Source organism: Hesperophylax consimilis, chromosome 6, assembly GCF_061612785.1.
Source record: "Hesperophylax consimilis isolate HC1 chromosome 6, BYU_Hcon_1.0, whole genome shotgun sequence".
In the NCBI taxonomy this organism is placed as follows: domain Eukaryota; kingdom Metazoa; phylum Arthropoda; class Insecta; order Trichoptera; family Limnephilidae; genus Hesperophylax; species Hesperophylax consimilis.
In genome coordinates, this window is record NC_142841.1 from 16,633,756 (window position 1) to 16,654,528 (window position 20,773).

Genomic DNA, 20,773 nt, shown 5'->3' on the forward strand with positions numbered 1-20,773 from the left:
TTGGAATATAATCAATGAAATCATGGAAAATAAACAAAATACCAAAAGTAATACTATTAAGAGTGTAATACAAAACAATAACATAATTAACTGTATTGAAGAACCTAAAAAAGGAGCAAACGCTTTTAACGATTTCTTTGCAAATATCGGAAAGAGTCTAGCAGAAAAAATTACCGTGAAAAAAATAAATAAGATGTATATTGAAAATATTCCGAATATAGAAACTAAACTTGAACTCTTCGAACCAACCAATCCGTCTGAAATTGTACAAATTATATCAAAAATGCGAGGTGGTTCTGCTCCGGGATTTGACGGTCTCGCTGTAAAAACACTAAAAATCATTAAAAATTATATTTCTACACCAATTTCTCATATTATAAACAATAGCTTTAAGACAGGAGTTTTCCCGAGCACGTATAAGAAAACCATAATCTCTCCAATATTTAAGTCCGGTAGCCCGGAGGACATTTCTAATTATAGACCCATTTCACTCTTATCTAATATATCGAAAATTTTTGAAAAAATTGTTAAAAAAAGACTAACTGCATTCTTAAAAAAAAACTCAATTATAAATGAAAATCAATTCGGTTTCACAGAGGGAAAAAGTACCCAAGATGCCATTGCAAAAATTTCATCTAGTATTCAGAGTGCCCTGGACAAATCAAATAAATGTATAGGAATTTTTATTGATTTAAAGAAAGCATTTGACAGCATTTCCCATGAAAGACTTATATTAAAATTAAAAGAAAATGGCATTGACCACTTAGCTCTTAAATGGATAGAAAGCTACTTAACAGAGAGACCTCAAATTGTAAAATTAAACCAAACCTTTAGTACACCACTAACAAGTACATTTGGCATTCCTCAAGGCACGGTCCTCGGACCATTACTATTTCTAATGTATGTAAATGACATTTTCCAACAGAAAATCAAAGGTGAATTAATCTCTTATGCTGATGATACTGTCTTATTAATAAAAGGTCAAACATGGGAACTAGTTAACAAACTTGCAAATGAATGTATTAATATCTTAAAATCATGGTTTGATAATAACCTACTCACACTTAATGCCAAAAAAACAACATATGTATTATTTTCACTACAAAAAATACCTAAACACAAAGTAAATATCATAATCCATAATGAAAATTGTGACAATGTCAACTGTAAACTACTTAATCCTATTTGTACTGTAATCAACTCTTCTTCTGAAATAAAATATCTTGGTGTGATCATCGATGAAAATTTGAAATGGAAAAGCCATATTACGGAGTTAGTAAAGAGAATAAGGAAATGTATATATATATTTGTTAGGTTAAGAAATATTTTAAATGTGAAAATACTAAAAAATGTATATTATGCTCTTGTCCACTCCCTGCTTATTTACGGAATCATAGGTTGGGGAGGATCTTATAAAAACAACCTACACTCAGTAAAAGTCTCACAAAAAATTATTATAAAGGTAATACTTAAAAAAAACTCTACTTTCCCAACAAAATTGCTTTTTAAATTGTTTCCAGTACCAAATATTGATGATATATTTAAGCAAACTTCAATTATAAAAATGTGTAAAGAAAAAAATAACACAGAATATCAAGAATTTTACAAACTGATGAGAAATGGAAATCAATTTATTACGCCAATCTTTAAAACAACTCAAATGCAAAACCATTATATTTACCAAGCCATAAAAAACTACAATAATCTCCCTTCCGAATTGCGCTGTATTACGAACCAACAAGAACAAATAAATAAAATCAAACTTTTTTTCCAAAAAAACTTATATTAAAAAAAATATGTATATATATATAATATTTATATTTTACACATAACATTGAATCTAAGTAAGAATCGTGGCTCCCTTATCAGGCACAAGAGCTCCTCTTTTCTGATAAGGTATACATGACCAACTATGTACCTAAATATGATATATTGCAAAATATGTATGATTTAATGTAACTATGATCTATATTAAAATAATAAATAAAAAAAAAAAAAAAATACCTGATGGCAAAAGCAGATCTCCGTTCTCCGGAAGAAACATCACCAGCAGGCATCCGGTTCTTTGGCTTCTTGACCCTGCTCTTATTCACGCTGAAGTCAAAATTCCTGACGCTGTTCAAAGGCTTGTGGCAGATCAAACTGTTGTCGGATATTGACTTCATGTTCTGGACCACAAAGGTGCCTCCAAAGCGAGAGTGTCTGCAAAAAAAAACAAGGTAAACTTCAAAAGACAAGCATTTTATTTTGGAGTTAGTCATCTGGCAAATTATTGATTATAGGGGAACTAGGATTCGTATTATTGATGATGGTAAGTTTTTTTTATATCTACGAAACATTTTTTTAATTTGGTTACATGGATTTTAAGAACAGAATATGCCTAGTGAGCTATCGAAAATTATACACAAAGTTTTTAAAGCATGAAATAACTTTAAACTGATAAACTGAATATGAAACAATATTAGTAAAACATGTAACATAAAATAATAGAGAAATACAGGGTTTTCCAATAAGAGGTGTTATTTTGATATTCAATCGTAAAAGATCAATGGTTTCGTTGCTTGTGTGACACGTAGCGCCGTCTTGTTGAAAGTAAACGTTGTCCAGATCAATACCATCCAATTCCGACCATAAAAAATCATTAATTATCTCTCAATAGCGCAATCCATTTACCGTAACTGTTGCTCCAGCCTCATTTTCGAAAAAGAAAAGTCCAATGACTCCGCCGGACCATAAACCGCACCAAACAGTCACACGTTGAGGATAGAGAGGCTTTTCAACAATAACTCTTGGGTTTTCCGAGCCCCAGATGCGACAATTTTGCTTGTTGACGAGTCACCGAGGTGGAAATGGGCCTCATCACTCAAGATGATTTGCATTTGATTCACTCAAGTGAATTTTAATAATTTCAATGCATTGTTGAAGCGTGTATCGTTCCATTTTTATTAATAGCGTAGTTTCTACTTGTCAAATGTCAAAAAATGACAGCTTCAAAAGTAACATCTACCGAAATAGCGGGCTATTCAAAATAACACATCTTATTGGAAAACCCTGTATAACAATACTACATATGACACAAATCACTAAAACTAAATAACCATTTTTTTGTATTTCTTGGGCATTAACTATGTAACAATTTCTAGACATTTTTGTTTTATTGAGTTTTATTTTTCAATGTACATTTGTTCCTTAAATTTCGTTTCCTTTGCTACAGGTTTTGACACAACCGTGTCATTAATGACACGGTTGTGTCAAACTCGATTAAACTCAATAAAACAAAAATGTCTAAATTACCAATGCTACTATGATTTATAGATTACCCCAAACTTGTTGTCCAGATCGTGCATCCTACTGGTTAGTGAGAGTGTCCGTAGTATTTTAATTTATAATAATTTACCTAACTCTAGAGGCTCTGGGGAAAATATTTTCCCTTAGTTTCTATATCATCTGTGGGGATGCTGTGTGGAGGGTCTTTTGAGGGGGGGAAGGAGTGAACAGTTAGTATCATAAAAGAAAACTGGGTACAAAAATTTGGGGGCGTGTTTTGGCGTATTTCCCTACTATTGTTTGCAAAAAATATTAAGACGATTTGAAAACAATAATGACAACATGGTATGTATATACATAAGTTGGTATGTAAAGTAAGCAGCCAAGTAAGATTTTTTTTCTCAAATTCAAACATCTGTTTTCAAATTTCTTTTATTTCCATAAAGATTATGGTAAAAGAATTGCATAAAAAATTTCTAAATTTTTTTCAGAAAATTGTAAAAAAATGATGCTCAAATTTTGTTACTATTGTAAAAAGTCGTATATAATCTCGATAAAGGATTATTTTAATTCAGTTTACCAACCTGTTAGCTGAAAAATTCCTATTCTTTTCGTTCTTTCTTTTCACCTCATTGAATCGAATAGCTAACAACTCCTGTTCATCCTTGAGCTTTTCATCCACACTTCTCTGCAGAGCCGCATCGGCCAGACTTGTTGGGTTCTGCTCCCTCAGAGCCAGAGATATTATTTCCAAAATGTGCATAAAATATGGCTTTTCGTTTTCAGATGACATGTAAAGGATGACATCGAGCAGCCCAGACTGGTTCAGCGCCCATAAAACCTGAAATATTAAATACAATAAATAAGTAATAACAAATAGCAGATGAAATAATGTATAATTTAGTTTAAATCCATTTAAAATAAATAATTAAACAAAATTAATTATGGAATACAACGAATTGTCTAAATTCAAATGTGCAAAATTAAGTTAACAAAAGTTTTATTTAAATTCTACAGATTTAACAATTTATATGCCTAATCTACATTGATAATGCTATATCATGATACTATAGTAGAATTATCTATGTAATTCTGTAGTCTAATGCTAAAAAACTTAAAATCTATTTATGAAGACCACAAAAATTAAAAAAAAAACAATGAGCATTAATTAATCTTAAAACTTGATTTAACCTTTCTGTTGCCAGAGAGGGTAAACAAAATTACTATCCTCCATATACCAGCTTAAATAGCAAATTTGTTGCATTTGTATTTTTCAGTTCCATGATAACTTCTCAAAATGACAATTCAACACACCTATAAAAAGTCCAATAAAGTTATGAAAAGTGATTAAACAAAAACTAGGTTAAATAGGTTACATATGTAGCTATTTAACCAAGTTTTTATTTCATTACTTTTTATAACTTTATAGCACTTTTTATAGGTGTGTTAAATTGTCATTTTGAGGAGTTATCCGGTGACCGTATTTTTCGTATTCATATAAAACCTATAAACATAACCTAGTAATGTTAACAGGCGTGGGGTATCTCAGAGACCCCTCATGGTTAGTTTAGTTGTGCACCTTTACTGTCGAAGGAAAACAGTCAAAGCCCTTTTTATTTTCAACTTTATTACTTTTGGCTTTAGACCTCAGAAATATTACTATGTAGATAGCAGGTAAAAAATAAGTTTTTTTTAAACTTTTTTGGTTAACTCAATTTGGCACAGTTGAATTTCGATGCGTCTACTTGTATCTTTTTTTGTTTACCTGGTCATGAACACTGGCATCATTGTCTGGCCTCCAAGCATCATGGTCATCAGCAGGAACATGCAGGATGTTCCTAACCAAAATCAAAATCCTTTCTATGATGAGGCCCGAATCTTCGTCTCTTTCTCCAGAATCCTTGGAACAAATAAACATGTACACAATTTAGAAAGGTTTTAACCTTTTAAATGCCAGTAGGTAGAAGTGTAGCTGTGCACAGCAGGCCGTGAATTTTTAATCAAAATAAATCATTTTTAAATCTTATTTTTATAAATTAAAAACATTACACCTTGAAAGGATATTTAAATGACTTACCAAATTTATTCAATATTCGACGTTTTTGCTTCCCTTCACTTAGATAAACATATTTTAAAAAACGGGTCATATGTATGATACAGAGGCTCAAAGAAGAGCGAGTAAACTTGCTATTTTTCTATGGCTGGCCTGCTGGGCACGGCCAAGAATGCGAGTTAACTCGCTCTTGGCACAGAAGCGGTTAATTATTAAGGACGGGTTGTTTCGGAGAATTTGAACAATTCATCAAATTTCAACGTTCATTTTCAAGTTCTGTGAAAGATTTTCTCAAGTTCTGTTTTTGATTCAGTTTTGTCAAGCAACTAGCCTACAATGATATAATAACAGAACTTGAATAAGTCTTTCACAGAACCCGAAAATGAACGTTGAAATTTGATGAATTGTTCAAATTCTCCGAAACAACCCGTCCTAAGACTGATCGAACCACAAAACTAATGAAACATAATACAAGGATTGGACCCCATATTGCAAAAGTAAGTTATGTATTTTGACAAATTTAACAAATTCCAACATAAACATACTCAAAACATGGTTTGACCAAAATTGCCTAAATACATACGGAGAAAATTTATTTTACCCCATAAAATTGTCCAAAGAAGCGAAGTTAGCAGTCCACAATGGAGTGCTGCTATCTACCCTGATGTATGGAAGTGAGGCATGGAACTGGCAGAGAAAGGATGAAAGTAGATTGAATGCTGTTGAAATGAGATCCCTGAGGCGTATGTGTGGTTAAACCATGTATGATCGTGTGAGGAATGTGGAAATCCACAAAGAGTTCAAGGCTGATGTAAGCGTAATGAGTAAGATTAAGAAAGGGACGCTTAGATGGTTTGGGCATGTAGAGCGAATGAGCGAAGAAAAGAGTGTAAGGAGGATATATGATGCAAATGCGAATGGTAGCAGAAGTCGGGGAAGACATGGCAAGATCAAGTGAATCAGATACTCCAATCGGGCCATGTCAAGAGTCAGAATAATAGAAGAGTATGTATGAGACGATGTATGAATGTGAATGAGTCAAGAAGTGTGTGCCAAGACCGAGTTGTCTGGCGGTCCGTCCTCTCTGCCTACCCCTGCGGTGAAACGATGGCTATCTAGTTATATTGTCTCATTGAATGAAAAAATCGTCAAAAATATTGTCACAATTAAAATCTATTCATCAGAGTGTGAAAATAAAAAAGAATGTAACCATATCAAATGTTTACCCATAACATACCCATACCCATAAGCAAGTAAAAATATGCTAACTAATTAACATATTTACTAGATTGAGAACCATCCTATCATCCCGTATGATTAAAATAATATGTTTTTCTCTTGCCCAATCTATCTTACAATCAGTGGCAGCTCGTGACTTTTGAATGTGATAGAGTGCTAAGTTTGAAAAACTAAACATTATTGATGTTGTTTAGTCCAAAACAATTTTTTTTTCCAAAAGTCAATGTTTTGTATGAAGATTTTCAGGAAATTTCAGATTGTTTTTCCATATTAGCACTCTAGTACACCCAAGTCACGAGTTGCCATTGCTTACAATATGGTATAATCGCTTGGGGAGGGACATTTAAAACTAACCATTCGCCTGTAGAAAAGGTTTAGAGGTTAATTTTGAAAGGCATCCTGTGAAAACCATCGATATTTCCAACCACGCAGCTGTTTTAACTCTTTTAGGGTTCTTAGTTTAAACAAAATTATTAAGAAAATTGCACTGTTGCAAATTCAATAATTTCTACTAAAATCAGCAACCGATCAAGATTACGTGGTAATTAATAAACCTCTAAATAACTTATACTTATCAAGGTATAAATTTTATGAATAAAATATTAACTTAAAAAATTGTAAAAGTTTCAAATAGCAAAATCAAGAATTTGCAAAAAATATATTTGAAAAAAAAAAACATCAAAAAAGTAACTGGAGACTAAAATTTCAGAGGTCAGAAATCACTGGTTAAAGCAAGTCAAGTAGGTCCCTTAAGACCCTGTATAAACCCAATAGTAATTGCAAGTTTTAATTTCATTCCATGAATTTTACACATATTTTGATTATATGAACTAAATTGTAATTTGATTAATTAAATTATGTTATGTACCTAAAGGAAATTAATCAATTAATTAATTAGTAATTAAAAATAATACAGCTAATAAAAAATAATAATTTTTTTTAACATATCCTCTAAAAATATTATATCAGTTTCCGAATCAATACTGTAGTGTACTGGAAGAAATAATAGTATTTAGTCCAGTCAGCCTGTGTTTTTATATGTAACTAAATAGTATGAAGCTAATTTTTCCCCATCGACTACTATCATCTAGACAAGTGTTTAGCAAAAAGTCCCCGCCCCTACCCCTCTTGCCTCCCCCCCTGTGCCCCCCCAAACATGAAAAGTGTAAGGGTTTCGTAAATCGCGTCTATCTCAATTACTAAACAACATATCGCATTGCAATTTTTTTTTATTCTCTTTGCTGTAACGTTTTCTAAAAAAAAAGTTCAGTTAACTTTCGTCGTAACTTTTACCGTTTGTTTGTAATTCGTATGATAAGGTAAAAATTTGTATATTTTTTGGCACATAATTTTACATTTTGTCACAGAACTTTTCAGGCCGACATTTTATGAAAAAATATTTCCTACAAAAGTTGTAGCCCCTATTATTACCTTTAAAATGATATAAAATAGTACTTACTTTGTTGGAGATCCAGCGAGATTATCATGGCGGGTTCGGTCGAGGTGGGGCCGGCCGGCGCGGCGTTGCAATGCAGATATTGTTGTATAGTGATAGTGTTTTTTATCTTCAAGGTACACTATTGCATTTTCCATAAATAAAACTAATCGAGTCTCGGTGAAACCTAAATTCCCCACTTTTTAAATTTGTTTCAAATAATAATAAGTCCTTGTATACAGCGAAAATAGGTATTTTAAATAGTTTTTGGTTTGAAAAAGCATGTAATATTTTTTAATTAAAGATGTTATTTTAGAACAAAATAATTGCGGTATCTTAATTTGATCATATCCTAAACTTCCATGAGAGGTTCTTCATTTTCCTCGACTTCAACCAAAGTTACATTGCTGCATGATCCACCACAGCTCCCGCACATTTCTGTGCAATCAAGTGATGCTTTAAAGCAGCTACAATTATTTTTGCAAGCCTTTTTGCAGTTGCAGGAAACTAAGTTTATAACTTCTTCAGGTGCCGGTGGTTTTTTTGAGTGCACTGGGTACAGCATGTTGTCTGTTAAAATCCATCCCCAGTCCGTAGCACTGATTTCCTTATCTCCAATCCATTTTTGAATCTGATAGTATGTTCGATAGGCGTGTTGTTCAGCAGCATCAGATGTTGGAGGGAGGGACGCCATTTTAAATTTGGATTTTAATGACATTTTTGCAACAGCTTTAAGGTACATTGAATATCTACTGTCATTCAGACTTGCAGACCTTGTGCATCCATATAGTTTCAAGACAAAAGCCTCTCCTACCTCTTTGAGAATATTTTTGTCTGCCTGTTTTTCATAAAACTGTAAAACTTTTGTGCGGAGATCATTTGATGAACTTAGCAATTTGTACGCGTTAATTTTGCCTTTGCCGAATAAATAAGATGTGGTATCACATCCTGTGATAGCATGCAAAAATAATACCACATCCTTCATATCACCAATCTCTTCACGAATCTTGCTGATGTCATACGTTGATGGTGTGCCAGAGGGTTTGTGAAAGAATAGTTGCACATTTTGACACTGTGGTAGCCCTAACAATAGAACGAAAAGATCAGTATCCTGTCCGACAACAACTACAGGCCTCCCACTTTGAATCTGGGAGACATCTATTGCTCTTCCGACCACTTTAGTATCTGCATCTTCCTCCGCCACAATGGTTGGAATGTTTGCTTCATTAAGCTTCTGAGAGAGCTGTTCAATAAGCTGGCTTTTGTTTTTTGGATTTGCCAAAAATTCATTTTGCTTCACAGAGCATTCCATATTAACGTTGAATTTCATTTCTAGAGATGTTTTTTTACTTCTCCGCATATGTTCGACCCCTTTTGTGGTGGGATAGTCAGGATACCCATCGAACACAACATGACAATCTTTCCCATACCGTTTCATTACAGTATCAACATACTTCTCTATGATGCTGCTATATGTTACTTTGTCAGGCCAAATAACACTGTGCAAAAGATACCCTCCATCTACTACATATCTACGACCTGCGTACGTACTGGATGATTGAGTGGGTTGTTTCTAAAACCTAGCATAACAGTCGGAATGATAACGCCCCTCAGTAGCTACGAGGTCTACAACTCCTTCTAGCCTGGACCTAACCAAATCACCCCAATCATCATTCCTATTTTCAATATATTTAGATATAGTTTGTTTTATAGTTAAAGTATGAACTAAATGGACCGGTTTCCTATATTCTGTTGGAGTCTTTATATTTACCACCGCATCCATTCCACAAAATAAGCAATTCACTTTTAAATTAAACTTCTGAGAATTAGACCTACGTTTTATAGGCGCACTGTTTGATTCAAAATCTTCAACGTTTTTGGAGCTCGCTATGTAAGCTTTTATTGAACTACTACGGGTATACACTTTACGGCATTCTTTGTGTATACTGACTGTCGGAAGAGTTTCGAATTTACACTGTAGGCCGTCCTTCCTTTGAAGGCTAGATTCGATTAAAGTTTTAATCCCCTTAGAAGTAACTGTAACATTTTGACTTACAGATAAAGGTTCATTGCAAATAACACATGACTCGCCCTCCATTTTGGTTCACAAAAACAAACACAAACCGTAAAACACAAACCATAAAACACAATCACTGCGAAACACGGACTCTCGCGACGCAACCCTTTCTGTCTGGCGGGTTTCCGTAACTGACCTATTTATGGCCTTGACATCAGTCACTCTGCATGCAACAACCCGAAACCCCCTCCTCAAGGCCAGTACACTCTGATGTCACATCCCGACTTTCACGGTTGATATTTGGCGTTTTCTAGCCATAAAGTACACATTAAAATATATCATTTTAAAGGTAATAACAGGGGCTACAACTTTTGTAGGAAATATTTTTTCATTAAATGTCGGCCTGAAAAGTTCTGTGACAAAATATAAAATTATGTGCCAAAAAATATACAAATTTTTACCTTATCATACGAATTACAAACAAACGGTAAAAGTTACGACGAAAGTTAACTGAACTTTTTTTGTAGAAAATGTTACAGCAAAGAGAATAAAAAAAATTCCAATCCGATATGTTGTTTAATAATTGAGATAGACGCGATTTACGAAACCCTTACACTTTTCATATTTGGGGGGGCACAGGGGGGGAAGCAAGGGGGGTAGGGGCGGGGACTTTTTTCTAAACACTTGTCTAAATGGTAGTAGTCGATGGGGAAAAAATTAGCTTTATACTATTTAGTTGGTCTAAATGGTGTTCTACGACACAGGCTGACTGGACTAATTGTGTACCGGGAGGAATAATATGTGATTGTATTTATTGGTATGCGTTTATTGTTGTATTTTATTATGTACCCATTTCTTACAATATTGCCTTTCTTACAATACTGTCTTTGGAAATCAACAATTTAAAACTAGCTATGTACCTACCTTATATTATTACCTACCTAATAAGTACATTTATTTTCTTATTTTTATTTCTATATCTTCTGTTTTCTAAGTTTAATAACTATTAGATTTTTTTATTATAAGCGTGTAATTATCTTTCTTACTCTAATGATTTTTGTTTTGTAATTATCTTTCTGTTTGGTATTGATATTTGAATTATGTCATTTGTGGAAGTTTATCATATTTCTATTATGTTTTGTACAGATTAGTTAAAATCATACCATGTTATTTAAGTTTGTCATCTAGGTGTATTATTATTTGTCAATTACTATGTACTTCAATTATTGTAATTTTTTTTAAACATCAACTATAAAGGTGCCACTCCTCAATTCAAATACAAGAAATAATTTCTCAATTGAGTTGTGCACTTTCTCGAAATATTTGTATTTGTAAATCTGTTGTAATATGTTTGTATATATAAAAAAAAAAAAAAATAGTTTTGGCAGTTTTGCCCTATTCTTACTGATTTCGTAATCCTCTCCATTAAACTTCATAGCCGACATGTTTTAATAATAGTAATAATATTTGGATGATTTGTAAAGCACCGTTTTTGTGAAAAATCACCTTAAAGGTACTGCTTTAATCAACAAATACTTCAAAACTAAAGGAACAGAACTAAAGCACCCTTTTTTATTGTGTTTAAATTATTTGATTTAATTTTAATCACTTCATTTATATATTTTCAAATCCTTATCTTTGGACTAGTTCTTCATTAAAATCCAATTGCTTTATCCAGTTAAGTTAGTCGCATTGAAATGCTTTGCCTTCATCTTTACCGAAATGCTGAACAGTTCTTTAGTACAATTTGCATTTAATTAAATAGAACCCAACTTTGGTAGTTCCAATTGCATTGTTAGCTGCAAACTTGCTTTGTATTTGGGAAACTGATTGGAATGAATTTACAATGTAAATATACACGAAGCATCCAGCTCTTAACTTACACAGATATCTACCACACAAAACCTCTAATGGAATTTGTGTTTAAACCTTTTAATTCTCCCGCGGAATCTGTTCTCCTGCTGACTATTATATTCCTGGCAAATAATTCCAAGGTTTTGCTGGAGGTTTGTAATTTCATTTTCATTTAAAGTAAGATGAAAGAAGTTGCAACTTCGTTTTAAACAACAGAAACTGGAAAGTTCGAAATTATGTGAATCACTACTAGAGAACCACCAACCAGACCAGAAAATTAATCGTACATTTTTATTTATTAAGTATATAAACATATTACAATAGATTTACAAATACAGATTAGTTTGAGATCGAGACTAATTGGGAAAAAGGGTTTTTTTTAACGAAACTGCCCAACTCAATTGAGAAATTATTTGAATTGGGATGTGGCGCCATTATAGTTATAAGGAGTTTAAAAAAATTGAAGTAGGTAATAATTAACTAATAATAATAAAAAAAGATGATAAAATTATTTAACATAATATGATGTTGACTAATCTGTATAAAACACAATAGAAATATAATAAACTTCGGTAAATGACATAATACAAATGACAACACAAAAAAGAAAGATAATAAAAAAAATATTTTTTTTAAACTCATTTAAATAACATAGTACAAAAATATCCTTAGAATAACATTTAAATAATAGAAAATCATTTAAATAACATAATAGAATATCATTAGGATAACATTTAAATAATAGAATATCATTTAAATAACATTATACAAATAATATCATTAGAATACAAAAGATAATTACAAACGTAAAATTTAACTGCTGACAAACTGCTTTGGCAGTTTAGCGGGTATAAATAATAAAAATAAAAAATAAAAATAAATTAAAAAATAAAATTAAAAAAATATAAGTTAAATAATAGAATAGTTATTAAACCAAAAAAAAATATAAACGTAAAACATAAGAAATAGAAATAAAAATAAATGTACTTACTAGATAGGTAATAATAGAAGGTAGGTAAGAGCTGGCTGTAAATTGTTGAATTCCAAATACAGTGCTGGCAATATTGTAAGAAAAGGGTACATAACAAAATGTAAACAACAATAAATACATAATAATAAACACAATCACCTATTACTCTCTCCCAGGAAATGTAAAAAAAAATATACATTATCCTTTTTTTTAATATTTTATTATACACTAGGTCATTCCAAAGAAGATTTCCGCATTAAAAAATATTCCACATGAAACAAATTGACCGACAACTGCAGACAACAGAATACATCCACCCTGATGGTGGATACTGCAAGACTGTCTGAAAAGTTGTCTCAAAAAGAGGGAAGAAATACGACACTTTCAAAAACAACCAAAATAAATATAATTATTAAAAATGTTATAAAAATTCAATTATGTTTTAAAATGTTTACAAAAATGAACAAGAAAGATGGTGATGGGTTATACTAAATAACATAACGGTAAGGTTTTAGTTTAGGTTAGGTTAGGTTGTGTTTGAATAGAAAAAGAGACATTGAGTGAAGTTACAAAAAATAGGCTAGGTGAGTTTGGTTAGTACCTCTAATTAGATTCATGGATTTTTTACCATAAAAATGAAGTATATGATATTAGGTTTAGTCGAATACTATATTTCATTTGGCTTGAGCTTGATTGAGGTTAGGTAGGATGAATTAAAAATAGATTAGGTTTTAGTTAACTTTTTCAATGCTGGCCTTTCTCGCAGTCTATTCCACCACGAGGCACATTTTGATAAAATGTATATGTTTCAGCGAAACTTCGTGGATCACGTATGCAACAGCCGTGATCAAAATAAAAAATTTAGAGGTTTATATAAAGTTACATTGATTTTAATAGATAGCCACAAAGTGATTCATTTAATAGAAAATAACTTTTAAATTATCATATTACGTTCGGAGTTCTGTATAAAATTAGAGCTAGAATATCTGAAAACCTTGCTTTAAGAAGTTTGTTCGGTGGCTCCATTTATTAAGGCTGGTTGAGTGGAGGTGAAATTGTAGGATAACGTCCGAAAAGCCGCAATTGTCTATGCAAAAAGCCACACGCGTACGGCGTACATGAGCCGCGGTTGACAACCCCTAGGTTAGGTTAATGCATCAACTTACCTAGTTACGGAAAGACTAGTTTGCAGCAGACTACTCACAATCTCCAGAATCTTGGTGAGCCGCTTGGTGAGGACGGTCCACACATCAGTGTTGGTAAAGGAGCCGGCCTTGTAAGAGGACAGGTGCGCCAGGAGCTGAAGGTAAACCCTCCGGCCATTCTTCTCCTTGGGGATCTCCTCACGGTACAGCAGCAGCGGGGGGTTCGTGAGGTTCACCACAAGCCTGGAGGTAGGTGAAATCTTATACCAGATGCACACATATTACTTTGGTCACGGCAACAGTTTCTTCAATGTTTCAAAATCCACAGTACTTTTTTAGTTACTGCAGTGGATTTTAAAACTATTGCATGACAAAACTCACCCATGTGCACTAGGTATAATTGCAACATGATTTATTATTAGTACATTAAGCACTGAACAGAAAATCACTAGGATTAGTATCCATACCCATTTGAAAGAAAATTAATAATATTGCCAATTTACCTAAGGTCTTTTGACCTAAGTCCTAGATAGGCCAGTGAAATTGATTATCTGCACAATGAAGAATTTCGATATCTTATATATTAAATTTTATGAATATCACCCAAATTAAAGGAAAATTGAACTTAATGGCCTTCTTGACCAGACATACCTATAACAGACTTCTCTCGATATATCTCTTCAGTCATAATAAAGCATACCGCTAATAGTTCGACTAAACATTTTATTTATTTGATAAAGCATATACAGAAAGGTTACAATGGAGCTCTTACCAGCAGTACCGATTATTATTGGTGTGTTCTCAAAACTAATAAATCACGTCTGGAAGGGCTTGAATAAAGCTTTAATGTCAAAGTATACAAACACTACACAAGACAATGTAATAAATACAGTAAATACTGGAAGTAGTAAAAGAATAGGCCATGAGGGAGTACACATACACAATCTCCTTTCCAATAGCCTGAAAATAGTGAGTGGAAACCAAAAAAAACTGTTTCGAGATAAATGAACAAAGTTACAATGTAGATAAAAATAATATGTAAGATAGGAAACAACAGTATGTAAATTCAGAAATAACATTATAATAATAATAAATAATATTTGGATGATTGGTACAGCACCGTTTTTGTGCAAAATCATCTCAGGGGTGCTGTACAAATATATAATACATTTCTACAATGATCTATGTTGTGATTAAGTTCCACTTTATAGTGCAATATTGAATGTTACTTCCACTCGTTCGTCAATTTATTAATCAATAACTAATTTATCCATCTGTGTGCCAAAAATTCCATATATTTTGAAACAATCTTCAATTGTTTCAAAATATAGCCCAGAGCTAAGGATCTGACCGATCTGCTACAGAGGTTGTAATGCTTTTTTAGGCTACAATATTGTGCAGTTTGTGTCTATTTTCGTTCTTGTATTAAGATTAGACAAAACATTCAAATTCAAAACAATTTTAATTAAACTAAATCTGATGAGGGGAGTTAAGTGAGTAAGCATTAAGAAATAAAATTATTTTACCGTACCTTAGGGTAACATCAAATAACTCCGCCTCTTCCGAGTGGTTTATTAAAATGGGCAGCAAGTCTGTCTCCAGAACTTTGGTTTGTCCCAGATGCTGTCTAATCTCGTGATCTTCGTCATCGCGTCGCAAATATCGGATGAGATCCTTCACAGTGTCCAAAGTAAATCCATCAATCAAATAGTTTCCTGTTCTTTTATCGAGCGATCCCAAGGCATTGCATGTTGCTGCAAGTTCCGCAGACAAAAGAGATGACATTTTGAGTCAATACACAAAACATGTACAACGTAGAGTCGACAAACCACCACACACCACACAAATGTCAACACTAATTTTAAGGTTAGTTTTTATAATATTGTGGTTAAAAGAACTTCACTTAAACTATATTTAAACTACAGTTTTATAACTTTCTGGCTTATTTTTAGTAAAACAAATCACTTAGTTACAAGTAATCTTCATTTATTTATTGATAAATCACAACACGGAAAACACTTCGGAAAACAACTAAACAAAAACATTCGAAGTTCCGATCGCCGTAGTTTGACAGTTTGCAGTTGACGTTTCGCGCGGGAAAAATTCTCCTATACCATTGCACAATATATTATACATTAGTATGTTGCCATAATACATTTCACGTAAACGGGGCAGCTTGTTTCCAGGTCTTGTTTAATTGTTAATTTTGCATTCATTTACAAACAAATGTACATATTTGCATGAATATATCTCAAATCGGTGGTAAAGAATACAATTCAATTAGTTTACGATGACTTTTAGGTAGTGTGTAAATAATATTCGTTGTTTCTCCATAGATATTGATTTATAAAGTGAATAAACATTTAAAAAAATGTATTTATGTTAGTTCACAAAATAAGACAAGAAACGTAATAAAACTTAATGGAGCAACATGCAGAAGTTTATGGGGGAATATTATTTCTGGGTACGTTTTTTTTATCTCACATAGAATAATATGACCATGTTATTTAGTATTAAATTGTTTGAGGTTGTCCAAAGGACGAACATTACATTTCCCGCCGTTTAACATAATATTTATTTTACAGGGTCCACTTGAATTACTTTTATTCATGTTTATGATATTGTAAAAAATGTATTATCTTTCATCGCCCTTTTCGGCACACTTAAACTACAACTATCCAAAAAACAGAAAAAAATAAAGAGCCGAATCTCCTTATGATAGGTGGGTTCGCCGTAATTTTATTATTTTAATAGCTGTCTGGCACATTCTTATTTCAAAAACGTTTACTAGGTAACTAGTCTCTACTTATTTTTTATTTTTTTATTTATTGTTTTTGTGTTTAATTCGTAGAACTGCATTTAATTTTTTAAATATTTAATTAAAATCAAATTTAATAATATAATTATTAAGTTCTGCAAGTATTTTTTGGTTTTTGTTATTGTTACAGCTGTTTCGGCTTTCAAGACCATTTTCAAACTGTGGTTAAGCCACGTTTTGACGACTTATTGATATGATTCTATTTTACCACCTCCCAAGTTAAAATGATTTATTTCCGGTTAAACCAATTTACTGATAAAAATAATTGTCACAATAGATTTCATATTCTGTGGGGGTATTTTGAAGTCTGTTTTCCCCACATTAATGTTATCTTAATTGTTTAATAATGATGTAGCAGTTATTAATTTATTTAAATGTGTTATATTGTTTAGGTTTTGCGAACATACTTAGAAGCGGGGAATAAATAATTTTCCTTAATTTATTAATTAATGTTATATTAGGGTCATTGGTTCTTTTATTGATTTCTAATTGTTCAAGTAAATTTAATCTAAGGCCCTTTCTTTCCATGTGCAAGGGTTTAAGTTCATTGTTGTCAAGCGGGACGTGATTATTTACTAAGAGATGTTCTGCAAATTTTGAAAATATGCTCTTATTATTATAACATCTTATATGTTCTTTGAATCTAGTTGAAAAAGCCCTTCCCGTCTGTCCGATATAAGTAGCGTTGCAATCGGCGTGGTCAAATTTTAATTCATATATGCCACTATTATTAAGTTTAGGATTTCTACTTTTAGAGTTTTTAAGGTTTGTTCCTATGTTATTATTGGTTTTGAAAGATATATTTAGACCGCATTTTTTATTTCTTTTGCTATTTTTATGGATATTGGACCGATAAATTCGAGACATGCAAATTTTTCTATATTTTTATTATTTGCCGGATATATTAAATTAATTTTATTTTTATATTTCTTATTTTTTATAATTTTTTCAATGTTATTTATGTTATATCCATTACTAACCGCGATCGTTTGTATCGTTGCCTTTTCTTTCTCATACGCTTTATTGTCCAAGGGAATGTTAATGAGTCTATGTACCATACCATGGAGTCTATGTACGTACCAGAATATGAAATCTATTGTGACAATTATTTTATCAGTAAATTGGTTTAACCGGTAATAAATCATTTTAACTTGGGAGGGGGTAAAATAGAATCATATTAATAAGTCGTCAAAACGTGGCTTAACCACAGTTTGAAAATGGCCTTGAAAGCCGAAACAGCTGTAACAATAACAAAAACCAAAAAATACTTGCAGAACTTAATAATTATATTATTAAATTTGATTTTAATTAAATTAAAAAAAAAAGTCTCTACTTACCTACATGCAGTTAAAATATTATTTTAACATTCGAAATCGGTTTTTACACTTCACGTACCTGCAGGTACCAAAATTTTGTATTTGGATAATAATATTGAATAGAATTACTTCGATGCAAAGTAGGCGACGATTTACTCTATTCGCATCATGGCTTAGCCGGATTCAGCATATCGCTCACCATACACTACCAATGAAAATGTATGGCGAGCGATGTGCTGAAATAGACCATGTCACGAATACAGGGTGTCCGAGGGTAAAGTGCTCTAACTTCGGGGGGAGGGTGGGGAAAAATACAAAACTTTTTTCGTAATTGCAATATTCTAAGTAGTTTTTAGGTTAAGAAGTTGAAAATTTTGTACGTGAAAATAAGCATGGGAATATCTAAAAATGTTACTTACCTTTTTTTTCTTCTACTAACTTACTACTTTCTTCTACGAAGTTAGCGCACTTTACTCCCCGACTTATAGCGTGGTCCGTCAGACTTAATAGGGCACGAGGAATATTTCAATATCTAATGATTTTCTTAATTTTCGAAGTCGCCTGTGGCCGTAACACCTCGAAAAAAATATTTAACATTGAAAAATGTTAGATCGACGCATGATTTCTCCTACTCAGTTAAAATCAAATATTTAAAAAATATTCTTCTTAATTTAAAACCGTTTATAAAGGATCAGTTACCAATAATTCGTAAATCCACCACCAAATGCTTTTCATCTATGGTCATACACGAAAAGAAAAAATATTTTGTAATAGAACACAAATCAACCTATATTATTTAAAATTTTGTGTAAATTTAATAAATAACGAAGTTATATTATTTTTAAGAACTACGTAAATCAATGAAGTTTGAAATTAATTTTATGTTCTCAAAAACAGATAGGTATTTAAAAGAACCCTAAACACTTAAAACGGACGCATTTTCGATTCCTGTTCACAAAGCAAATGTCTTTCACCACGTTTCTACAAAGTGGTGTTAAAAAACTCTGGCATTGGTGTTTGGCTAGAATTCATATTGTCTGTAAGTAATTAATTCAGACCATTGAATTTTTAGTGTAATTTGAAAGAAGCTGGTCAAAAGGATTCTCGGTTGTGGCCATTTCATGGACGGTACCTTGTACCTTTCGCATGTTGCCTTGTATGCAGCGCAGGTTTTAAAAGAGGGTATTAAGTCGGTAGCCTTAGCCAGGGACCCTAACGTAAAAATAGTAATCACTCGGTTTTAGGAATCAATTTTTAACTACTTTTATGTTTATTTTTACAAGTGCGATTTAAAAAATATATATTTAGTATAATTTTTGAAACGGATTGTTGTAAACTAAATTTTGGAAGGACTTGGGTAAAATTCGGTTTATGGGAGTCACTCGAATAACCGAAATTGAACTTGATTTAGACTAATTTAGGGCTGGGGAATCCGAATCTTCTGCCTACTCTAACCCAAACTAAAAACCTTACCTATTTTGTAAAAAAATATTATTAGTATATGGCAACACTTTTCTTTTTTTAGTTGGCACTACTGAAATTTCAAAAGTAATTAAATAGTCATTAATTTGATTTTCTTAAGTCATAGTTGATAAATAAAACATGGTTTCTATGTATCGCGTACGAAATTTCAAAACCCTATAACTCAGTTAATACCGACCCCCACCTAATTCTTACAGATTCGGATTCCCCAGCCCTAAATTAGTCTAAATCAAGTTCAATTTCGGTTATTCGAGTGCCTCCCATAAACCGAATTTTTTCCAAGATCTTTTTTTAATTATATGTGTAACGGCAACCTTTATTGATTTGAAGATGATTTTGATAGACTTGTAAATAATAATAAATTTATCTTGAAAAATAATTATTATCTTTAATTCGAGTTGAAGATACTCTCAGATGTAAGACCACTATCCAGAATTCAAACGTTGCTTGAAATGGCTTTAGTCGTGTTTGGTGGCCAGCTCTAAATAGCTAGTTACTTCCCCATTGATTTGTAGAAGAACTTGGGATGCCTGAGGAAGACATAGCGCAATCCAGTGAACCAACACCCTTGAGGTGATTTTTCACTAAAACGGCGCTTTTAAGCATCCTAATATCATTAAATTAAATAGTTCAGTCGGGCCGTGTCATATCAGCATCAGCGTTGTCCTATAAATTCTAAGTATTAAAAATTAATTCGTAAAATTTCCCAAATTATAAAGAAAATAGGCATTTGATTGAATTAGCGATCCACGAAAACGGTCAATGATATTATCATTATACACCATTTTTAATGTGTTCGAAAATGTACGTTTGAACTTCGGATTTCCGAGCAGATGCGAGGATTCAATTCATAAGCAACGATTAAAAATATTTGGCGGAATTGTCTTCATAATGTGCTGAGGGCGACAAAAATTATAACTATTTTAGCCAATCTGGAAAATATCGATATCCCTTTTACACTCTTAAAGCCAGGTCCAGACGACAAGAATTTTTCATACGAACAACGCACGCTACGATCCTTACATACATGCCGACGATCATGCTAATAATAATAATAATAACATGGCATTTATATAGCGCAGTTTAGTGTCATTTCACTTCAAGTGCGCTTAACTACTCGTATAACAAACTCAAAAAATGGTAATTCAGTATTAGTGGTTCTTAAAATTATTCCTAC

General features: G+C 32.2%; 2 protein-coding genes across 2 annotated transcripts in view; one reads left to right on the forward strand and one right to left on the reverse strand.

The window, feature by feature from the left end:
* LOC149422998 (uncharacterized) overlaps positions 1 to 4,153 on the forward strand; it is a 136,138-nt gene extending 131,985 nt beyond the window's left edge. The window contains exon 2 of the mRNA XM_089632413.1: positions 4,054 to 4,153. The gene's annotated coding sequence lies outside the window, so the exon portion shown is untranslated. The remainder of the gene's footprint in view (positions 1 to 4,053) is intronic.
* The window catches only part of timeout (circadian regulator timeout), a 471,418-nt gene extending 455,388 nt beyond the window's left edge, over positions 1 to 16,030 (reverse strand). The window contains exons 1-5 of the mRNA XM_089632410.1: positions 15,512 to 16,030; positions 14,040 to 14,223; positions 5,033 to 5,167; positions 3,852 to 4,108; positions 2,005 to 2,202 (exon numbers count right to left, since the gene is read on the reverse strand). Of these exons, the coding sequence (XP_089488536.1) occupies positions 2,005 to 2,202; positions 3,852 to 4,108; positions 5,033 to 5,167; positions 14,040 to 14,223; positions 15,512 to 15,765 (1,028 nt within the window). The 5' untranslated portion in view covers positions 15,766 to 16,030. The remainder of the gene's footprint in view (positions 1 to 2,004; positions 2,203 to 3,851; positions 4,109 to 5,032; positions 5,168 to 14,039; positions 14,224 to 15,511) is intronic.
* Between the last annotated feature and the right edge of the window lie 4,743 nt (positions 16,031 to 20,773).